Below are 11,269 nucleotides of genomic sequence, written 5' to 3'. Positions count from 1 at the left end.
ATAACTCACTTAAAAAATGAATAATCGTAAAATAACTTCCAATAAAACACACATAACATTCTTACCACCAAGTTTCATAATAGGTCTATACGCTCTAACGGCATAAAACTTGAATTTATAAACGTAAATTTGGTATGTTACGTGTTTGTAAGATGGAGACAACACATGGGAGTGTGGCGTCCTCTTAATACAACTAATTGATCTTCATGAAGTTGTATGTACTTAAATACAATTGTTTTTAATTTTTATATTTATTTTCAAAATGAAACATTAATTTTAGCAACAGATCACAATAAAATATCAAAAAAAAAACACCAAAATTATTTATTATTGTATACCTAGAACTGAAACTACTATTATAATACTGTGTTATTTTTTTTATTATTGAAACATTGAGGAAATTAAATAATTTTTACCTTGCAGATACACACAGATGCAGTGTATGATCTAAAATTTGATGACTTCCAAGTTGTCAGTTGTTCAAAAGATGGCACTATACTAATTTGGGATTTTCTCAATTATAATGGCACAAATTACATGGAAGCAAGTTCATCAAACAACATAACCGTGCATGATGGTTCTGAAGTACTTGCTACAAACACCCCTCCTTCCCGTATGTTGTATCTATATAACTAATATAAAATAATATGGTATATTTTATTTCCGAAATTCATTCATTATGTAATTATTTTTAGGTTTTCAGTGACTTGGAGGTGAATTGTTCATTACCCAGATAGTTGTTTTGCTACATTAATACAATGCAGTATTCATTGTAAATAGTCGCATAAAGATAAAAAAGTAATCTATTTTCTATATTATTATTTCATTGATTTAAACATTTTAAAGTTTACAAAACAGAAAAGATAAAATTGACTAGTTCTTTAAATGTTTGACCTTATAATATTTGGTTATTTTTATATGGTGTTTTCTTCATAAAATAATTTTTAGATGCCCCTTTTGTATTACATTGATGAAATATGGACTGAATATTTTTAGTTTTTTGTTATGCTCAATCAGATGAGATGTTTTTTATTTTTTTTTATTTATAAATACTTAAAGTTATTAATAGTTAAGTTTATCATAATTGATTAGGTATATGTCATATGAATAAATTATAAACATTAATTAGTTGGAAAACATTAATTTATTTGTATATTTACTGTTAAAATTACAAATAATAGAAATTACATCAAACCATGACCATTTTGCATTAATAAACTTTTTTATATGTAGATTTTGTTTTAACCATGTATTTCTAATCATAACAATATCTTCTCCTAAACAAGATAATTGCAGCATAATAATTATCAAGAATACTTAGTATATTATTTCCAAAATTAATTTCTGAGGTATATAAATATTTCAAATACAATGGTATGTTATATACTTGCGTGAATAGCTATCTAAAATGACCTATATTATTACCTATTATGTATTCTGTAATCTGAACTGTAATGCTTTTGAAATAATAATTAAAGTATGGATAGTATTTAGGCAATTATTCCCTTGTCCACTTTCAATACTCTACCGATGATATGTACTAAATGTACCTATTGCTTAAAATAAATATCTAAATACTTTAAAACTGATGAAGTCGATCTGCTGTATGCCTGCATATATGATTCAAGTGTACATTTTCATTGAATAGGTTGCTTCAATGGATATATTAAATTTAGTAGGTATGATAAAAAACGATACTGAATTGAGATAGCATGTTAGCCAATCTTATTTATTAAATTAGAACTTTTAAATGGTGTTAAGAAGTTTGTTGTTTAAATAGCTTAAAATGAATCTAAATATTTTGGAAATTACATTGCGTACAGCAGTGCTCGAATAGGGGGAAGCGCACGGAGCAGAGCTCCTCTACTATTTTTCTTTTTTCTTTGCGTACCCCAACTATTTTTTTTTACTTGGACAGGGGGTTGGTACATACTAATGCACAAAAAAACTACGGGGGGATTAATAATATGCAAACGTTTTCGTAGTCCTAACTTAAGGCCTCTAACTTTAAAGTTGAAGCTACTGGATAAAATCATATCCCCCCTCCCCAAAGTAAAAACCTTGACACGCCCTTAATATCAAAAGCTGTTGAAATTTCCCCGAAAAAAACCCTTGTGTGTAGGTATGCCAGTGCCAACTAAATTATAAACTAGGAACTCGTAAGCACTCCAAAAATCGATCCCGTCCTATACCTACCTATCTATTTATGTTAGTTGGGTGGTAAATTATTTTGAATTTTGTAATCCAATGTTTTAATAAACTATTAAATGGTTAGGCACAGAAAAATGCACCTACCAAAATCGATTGATCGCTAAAATACGATGAAATCCAGTAAACAAGATTTATGGGTGTTACATTTTTAAGCGTCACGTCCTCGCTTGTTCTAAAATAATCGTGTCAAAACCGTCATAGTGACAAGACCCGTATAAACCAGATGCTCATTGGCGGGATTTGTCACATCGAACAGAAGACGAGCCCCGCGAGGTAATCAAACACGATATTATTATTATATTACGGTTCAAAATTTCGTGTACCATAATAATAATGTGTACGTTGTTGGGTACACCGTACACGGCCTTCAGGCAATGACTGTTAGTACGGCGGCCGTACTGGTGCATCTGGTCCGTCGGTTTTTATGGAAATTTTTATTGTCCCTTGCGTAGGTAGTCTCCTCTATAATGTATTAACGAGTATTCTGTCTATCCTGGTTAGGTTATCATACGATGTTACATTGTTACAGGCAAACTGCAGGACTAATGGGAGGCGGTTCATAAGTAGGTAAATCAATTAAAAAAGTTGATCGTTAATAAACAATATATTGTTAATTTATCATTATGGCGTTATCGCATAAGTATCTATTTGACATCGACCCTCACAAAAAATCATATGAAGGTCTAAAGACTAAAGCCTTTAATTTTCTTTCCGTGCAGGCACTGCCACTTATAGGGACTAAACTGTTTGCACACTACCTAATTGGCCACATGCAACATCGTTTATCTAACCAAAATAAAATATTTACAACATTGGTTGCCCCTATGAAAACCTAAACCCACTTTCCTTAGCGTGAGCTATAGTTATTTGGTTCCAGAGTTTCCAATGATAGACATAATACAGTTATAGGGTTAACCGGAATGGTTGGTTATCGGGTGGTTTGAAACATGAAGATCTATAACTTAACCAACTTATGTGTGAATGCCTAATGTTTGTAGGAAACATCAATTTTTTTTTTTTTTTGGGGGGGGGGGAGGAGTTGTCCCGATAGGCTTAAACCTTTAAAGGCTTCACAGAGTTTATACATACCTTACCTATATGAAAAGAAGGTAAGATTTTATTTTATACAGACTACAGTTAGGTATGATTGGTTATATATTTTTAACGTTACGTTGATATGATTGCGTTGCTCGTGTAGTTTTGGTTTTGATAAAATCGTTAGTCATATAATAGGTACGCACAATATTATATTGAATTTATTGACATACTATTAAAATCTTAAGAAAGTAAATAAATCATCGCGCATTATTATTTTAGTGTCGCATAATATATCAGTCATGTTCTATAGTACCTACTACCTACCTAGAAGGGCAAATTTGAAGAATAAAATGCATATGTGCAGATGATCAAGGATATGTCGATACGCCTTTAAAAAAATATTTCCATTACAATACTCGTCGGTTTTATAAATATAGACGACAGTAAAAAATATTATTGCACTATATTTTATTGCGGTTTAAAAAATCTTAAAGCGATCGTATAGCGTAATGACCCATATCGATTCTTCAAACGCGATCAGAAAACGATCACAATACACATGCATATATTATATTATTATCTATGTATACCTATATATTATTATAAAATATAAATAGCGCGTATGCGTATTACGCATTGCTTTACACGATTTGTCGTACGCGCATACCGGATATACTCCGCCACTCCGGTACCATATCCTTTACAGTCTTGTTACAATTTTAATTATTGTTATTATTATCATTACGATTATTATACGATTCCACCACGTGTCGTTTGTTTCGAAGAATATGATGTGATAATATTACTTATACGGCCTGGGACACGTGATGGTTTCCTTTTCGTCAGTATACAGCCTCGCAGCCAGAACAGCTATATCATACCGCCCGATATAAAATACAAGATCATATAATAAGTACCTCAGCTATAACCATCCCTCTGTGTATGTTTGTGTGTGATTTGTGTTTCTCTCTCTGCTGTATGTGTGCATGTGGCATAATATACATCTCCGCGTTCTTCTGGACCTGCAGCGCGGGTTGACGTGACGATAATATATTATATTATACTTTGATCGCCAAAAATAACACGATAAATTCGTTACACGCGCTCACAAAAGAATTATACTTGTCAACAGTGCCGGATATACGCGCGTATTATATTATAATATATACGACACTCACACTCGCACATAAATCTATTGTACGACCGTAACATGTATTAGTATATAGATACCTACTACCTAGCCATTATATATTATACTTATATATATGCGAGTGTGTATAAAATAGGCGGCACTTGGCCCTAATTGTTGGGGGGGGGATTCTGGGGGTGAGGGCAACAACCCTCTCGTGACCCCCCATGCCGCCTTTAGTGTACATTATATATATACCTAGGCGGAAATCGGCTGGGGGTATTATTGGGAGTGACCTATGAGTCCTCTCGAAATCTATGAATAGCGGGATTTTAGCCCCCTAAAATAACCTATGATTATTTTATTTTTCTATAACTACACAATATTTACAGTAATTGTCAAATTTCTTACATGAATCCTTTTTACACCAATTATTCGTAAGAGTACGCAAATACTCAACTCTGCTATGTTTTAGTTTTACTACTACTAATACACAAATGCAATTGCTAGGCATAAGTCCTGCTGAAGGCCAAATCTTGTTTACATGTCATTATACGTAAGTGGTAGGTACTTAATTGTTAGATTTATTTTTCGAGACACAATAACTATATTGTAAAAGAGACAATGCCGTCTTAAGCTGGACTATAATTTATACCTTAACATAATCTTACATTAGTTACCTATAATAGTAATGACTATATTCTATAGAAATATGTGGTGAACAAGGCAGCTCTTAAATTAGGCCCCTACTCCTTTGAGTAAGTTTAAATACCTAGGAGTTAACAATCCCATACATAGGTAAGCACAAACAAAAATATGCACAATATGATGAAATTCAGTTAAGAATAAGTACTGCAAACAAATCCTATTTTGCCATGAACATCAAGCTCATATGGCTCAGTTCTAGGCTCGGTTCAAAGCTAACGTATATCTGCGACTGTATTTTATATGATTGTATTTCTTTCGTGTAGGTATATGTAATTACTAATAACGATTTTTATTATATAGTACCTACCTACTACCTATGTTATGAGACCTTACGATTACGCGGTTGTGCTGCGTGTAAGGTAGACTGCTTTGACTCTGAGGGTGGCCGCAGAAATATAAACCGGGGGGGGGGGGGAAGTCAAAATCTCCGATAATACGGAACGTCTTACTTTTTATTTTTTACAAATGATACAACAATTATTCATATTAACTAAAATAGAAGGGGGGCAATGGCCCTCCCGGCACCTTCTTGCTTGCACCCATGATGCGATTGATGTCCATTTTTCAGGGTTGGTCGTGTGCGAATACGGCAATAATATGCAGTATTTATGAGTCATAACTTATAAGACGTTATAGGTAATAGGCTAGGTTAGGTTATAGGTATCAGCTCATCGAAATTTATAACTTTATAAGAATTAGAAGAAGTCGACGGCATGGCGCATGGCCACGTTGTTGATATAGGTGTAGGTAACGCTTTTTGGGGGATACACCAGGATGGCCATTCTTTTGACCTTAATTCTATAATGCCAAATAATGTGATGATCGAACTGATACTTCTGATATTGTAGTGTTTTTCATGTACTTACGGGAAGTAAGTGGCAAATAATATAATATTAATTATGTGATTGTTGATAAATAATTTTTGGTTCGTTATCTTATTCATATTTTATTATTACAACGTTACAACTGTATTTTTATTTATACTCTACACATAGGCACTACATAATGTGTATATAGTATATACACATATTTTTAGATTTATATTAAGCAATATTATATATTTATACATAGGTAATGTATATAGGTACAATAGTACATGTGTGTTTGTGCACGTACAAGTGCGTGTTTCGTATACGATTCTATAAAAAAAGAACCGAATAGCTAGACAAAAATAAAGTTTCATAAAATCATTTCCGTTTCAATCGACATTGCCAAAATAACAGTTTTTTATTTGTTTATTTTACAAATTTGTTTAATGTCAAGTTAATTTTAATCAGCTCGCCTCTTATTATTTGAACTATTTTTGAGCGGGTTGTAGGAATAACTCTCTTACCTGTAGACTGTAAGGTTTCATAATGTTAAAAAAAATAGTGTATTATGTATTATAATATAGTGTAATATTACCTATAGCATACTAAAATTGTAAATTTAATTACAAATTATGAATTATTATGAGTAATCAATAAACAATACATGTTATATTTAATATTAAACATTTATTATTTATCACAAAAGTATAAAAGTACGACGATTTATCTCTTTTTATTTTATTTTTTTCTATTTTTCATTTTAATTCGAAATACACAATCTATATCGCATGACATAATAAGTATATAATATGATAAGAGACAGATAATAGTATACACACAAAATAAAAATAAAGTGAGTAAAGTAGCCACCCAATGATGACACTTTAATATTGATTTTTCAGTTGTGAAATAAAAATTTATTTAGACATGCTTTTTTTTTCTTCTTCCTTCTTCTAGACAAGCCCGGATTAATAAGGGGGGCATGGTCCCGAGGCCATGTTTGGACTTTGGGGTCCCATATTTATGCCCAAAATATTTTTTCTAACATGTCCAATACAGTTTAAAAAAAATAATTATGTAAGTAGGTAGTATGTAGGTAAATTGTTATTAATTTTTATAAAATAAAATTGTTCTCAATTTTACAACACGAAAAATTACCATAAATAATGAATTATATATATTTAGTATTGTTTTTTTATTTTGAGAATTTTATAGATTACCGATTTAATTTTTTAAGTATATAAAAATGTAGCTATAAGAAAAAAATATTTAGCCCTTGTAAATTAGGCAGTGTTGAGAAGAAAATCGTTCCAAAAGGAACGGATTTCTTGAACGAGTTCTATTTTTGTATGAACAAAGCTATTGGAATTGCTTCCTTTAAAAATAAAGAAAAAGGAAAAAGAACGAATTCTTTTTTTGATGAACGTGAGCGAAAATCACAGTACCTTTAAATTTTAAAAAATATTTTAAAAATATTTTTTAAATTGTAATATAATTTTCTTTGTTTTTACGTGTTAATAATTATAAGGAGTTATTTTTAATTTATTTACGTTTAATTCATTGATTGTTGTTCATGCCTGACATTTTAAATAAAAAAGTATATTATTCTAAAACAGCAATTTTTTAAATAACTCGATTAAAAGTAAATGAAAATTGGAACGAGTTCTTTTTTAGGTGGACTAGATTTGGAGCGAGTTATTTTTTTGAATAAGGAACAAGAACCTGGAACGAGTTCATGTATTAAGAAATGAACGGGGAATGAAATTAGGTATTTCAGTTAAAGGCACATTATACTAAAATTTAGAGGACCATTATAGTTAATAACTTAGTAAACTAAAATTGATAATTTTACAGTCAAAATGTTCAGAAAAAAATCTTAACCAGAATCCATCAAAAAATATGGTGGTTACTATTTGAAAAAATAAAGTCGATTATATTATTGGTACAATTGCGTGTTTAAAAGTTTTGAAAATGCTATAAAAAAATGTCCTAAATATAGAGAAACACGTATTTTTTTTTATGTTTTAACGAAATTCCATATCATCGATCTATAATTTGTTAAAAAAAGCCGCTTACAATATCATAAGATACATCCTGTATATTTTTTGTATAGTAAAAAATTATACAATAATATAAAGTCGTTAATATATAATAATATGTAATGATACAATAATTTTGAAGTTAAAGTTGAAAGGGGGCGCACTAAGTGTATGGTGTCCTGGGGCCCAATTTATCCTTAATCCGGGTTTGCTTCTAGATTAAAATATGTAAAAGGTTTCTGCACCATTTACGCTTTAAGCGTCTAGGAGGGCTACCTGGGATTGTGAGGGAGGAAAGGTTTTTAATTAAAGGATTTAAGTGGGAGGAAATACGGTTGTGGAATGTTTTATAAAAGTGTTTGGCTTCTTCATTGATTGTTTTAAATTTCATGTCTGTGTGGAGGGTATGATTATATATGTATGAGCCATGGGGATGCAATTATTAATTGTCTTAACGCAAAGTTTTGAAAGGATTGAATTTTATTTAAATTTGTCTTTTTTGCACTTCCCCATAGCTGTATGTGGTATGCCGTATGTCCAGATTGGTTTCAGTAATGTTTTGTAGATGAGAAGTTTGATATAAGGGGAGGTTTGTTTATTAGTGATTAGTGGTTTGAGGATACGAAAACGGGTGTTCAGTGATAGTCTTTTTGCTCTAATATGGCGGGTCCATGTTTGTCTTTTATCTAGTATAAGACCAAGGTACTCGATTTATCTCTAAATAAATAATAATATCTGGTTAGCAATATATTCAATTTGTTGTTTTGTTGCTTATTAGTTATTAGTTATTTACATACATTTTTAGATGACATATTTTTTACTTTATTTTTTTTGTTTTTAAAAAAATATAAAGATGAGCAAGGATATGGCTTAAACATAGATACTTAAAACGTTTTAAAATAAACTTCTATTAACATTAATCGTGAACTACAGATTACAGGTAGGTAGCCACTGGCCGGTAGACGGTACTTATAGGTAATAAATGTTGTACTATATTATTATATATGTATAGGATATGCTATAGGTACTATTATCTCACTAAGGTAAAAAGGTCCATAGTTTGTAAGATAATAATTGCCTCCCGGCTATATACGAGTTGTCTCACGACGTACTTTTAATTTTATTGTTAACGAAAATGATCTGGTAGGTACTAATAATTGCCTTCCAATTAGGAGGTATTAATTGTGTGAGTGGCTCCTAAACTCCTTAAGAATTAAAATGCATTTTTAGTAAGTATACTTTATAATATCTTACACCAACATCGAAAATATAATATGATCTTAATTTATGATATAATAATAATATTATCTATCTACATTCTACATGCATAATCATTCCACTTCGGGTGATCCGACGTATTTTGTCAGCATTAGGTACTAACCCATAAACATATTTTTACGATTGCACGTGCTATGAACAATTTTTCTTATTGTTTCATTGTTAATATTTCAAAATAAAATAATTATATAGAAACAAAATACTAGGCAGCAGGCAATAGGCAATTGGCCTACACACTTTACTTATACAACACAATAATAATACCGAACACTCATTTTACGTCGTCGTATAAGGCGCCTGCTGGCTGGGTTTGACAAATAAACAGACGATTGTAAATATTTTGTATTTTATGACTTATTTACAAAATGAAATTATACAAATATGCATCTTTATTGTATAATATATAATATTCCAACACGTTAGAATAAAAAAAACACTAGCGGAAATGGTGTGTAATATTCTTTTTGGTCGGTGCACGCACGCGGTTGTGTGTGTGTGTGTGTGTGGGGGGGGGGGGGTGATTGGGGGTGGTGGGTAAACAATACTACACGGTTTAAAATAATACAATAATAATTGTTGTTGAGTAAGGATTAAGGTTAAAATGAGTAATGACTGATTGGTTCATCTTCCTTTTTTAAATATTGTTTTGTTGTTGGTTAGTAGGTATTAATATTATTCACTGCCAAGTCGAATACAGTTATTTAAATATAATATTATTGCATTTTAAGAAGAAAAACAGTTAGGAGGTACCTACTCTTTATTTTATACAATGTATTTAATTAAAGTTATATGCTTATATGCTGATAATAATCTTGTTTATTTATAAATCTTAAAATAAATGTTTACTTTAACTTAAAAGGGGATTATTTGAGAAAATCATATGTCTAACTCTAGTTCTCCGTGCTGTATACACTAAAGTTTAGTTTTTCGTTTTCATTTTGACTTTAATTATTTAATTCAAGTTATTTAATTCGTGTAATTTATTCATATAGGTACCTATCTTATTTGTGTTTTTAATAATTATTATACATTATACATAGGTATATATAGGTAATAATATAATACTTCAAGCTCTAATGCATCACGTGTACAGTGTACCAATAATTGTATATACACCCATATGAATATTATACATTTATTATTGAACCTATATTTTATATATTATGCACTTGTTTCAAATTAAATAACTACTATATTAATTGACCAATATAGTTATAAAAAAAAGGAGTATAAGTACAATATACATTTTTATTACTTATATTACCAATTATATCTTCTAATATTGCCAATGCTTGTTATCGCTTTGTTTCAGCTGCATAAATTAATTTATATTATTTTGATGTATGTATGTCACGTATAGATTTGCCAATTGGACTTATGCCAGATTTGGACGTATGTTTGCAATTTCAATCACTCTACGGATTTAATAATAATAATATACGTTATGATATTATGTAGTATGTCTGTATGGTACCAGTCTGCAGTAAGCACAAGCACAATACGTATTATTGGTTTTTAACTCGACTTTTGTAGGTCTCACATTCTTATTGACCCACTCAAAAGAATTTCGTTTACAGCCTAATACTAATATACTGTTAGTGTTTAAATATTAAACCTAAATTCCCGGTACCTATATAACAATTGAGCATACATAATATGCTAAATATCAAAGCTGGGCAAATTAATGATTTTTTTTAATTCAGTTAAGTTAAGTTAATATGCACCAATAATAAAAAGTTAAAATTTAATTTAACTAAAAGTTAATACACACTTTTTGTTAACTTTTTATTAAGTCAAAAAAAAGTTAATTTGTTTACACAACGCTAGCGTGCTTAATTTTTTTCCAACCCAAAACTAAATTATAGAGTAGGTATATAGCAGTGGCGTGTTGACCGTGATTTTGAAGGACAGTTTCCCGATAGTTTTAAAGGGGTGCCGGTTGGGTGAGTACTGGATTTAGTGAGAAATTGTAGTACAAGATTAACTTCATCTGAAGTTGATATTTAATAAGAATAATAACTTAAACAATAATTATTATATTAAGTAGTCAAGGGGTG

At 30.4% G+C, this 11,269-nt stretch overlaps 1 protein-coding gene across 2 annotated transcripts in view; it reads left to right on the top strand.

Annotated features, from left to right (window-relative positions):
* The window catches only part of LOC100159153 (26S proteasome non-ATPase regulatory subunit 1), a 7,601-nt gene extending 6,401 nt beyond the window's left edge, over positions 1 to 1,200 (top strand). For both annotated transcript variants that reach the window (XM_003245630.4, XM_029486475.1), the window contains 2 exons: positions 424 to 613; positions 696 to 1,200. In XM_003245630.4, the coding sequence (XP_003245678.1) occupies positions 424 to 613; positions 696 to 706 (201 nt within the window). In that variant the 3' untranslated portion in view covers positions 707 to 1,200. The remainder of the gene's footprint in view (positions 1 to 423; positions 614 to 695) is intronic.
* The last annotated feature ends 10,069 nt before the right edge of the window (positions 1,201 to 11,269 follow it).

Source organism: Acyrthosiphon pisum, chromosome A1 (assembly GCF_005508785.2).
Source record: "Acyrthosiphon pisum isolate AL4f chromosome A1, pea_aphid_22Mar2018_4r6ur, whole genome shotgun sequence".
Taxonomy (NCBI): domain Eukaryota; kingdom Metazoa; phylum Arthropoda; class Insecta; order Hemiptera; family Aphididae; genus Acyrthosiphon; species Acyrthosiphon pisum.
The sequence above is the reverse complement of the archived record's forward strand: the minus strand, read 5'-3'. Positions and strand labels throughout refer to the sequence as shown.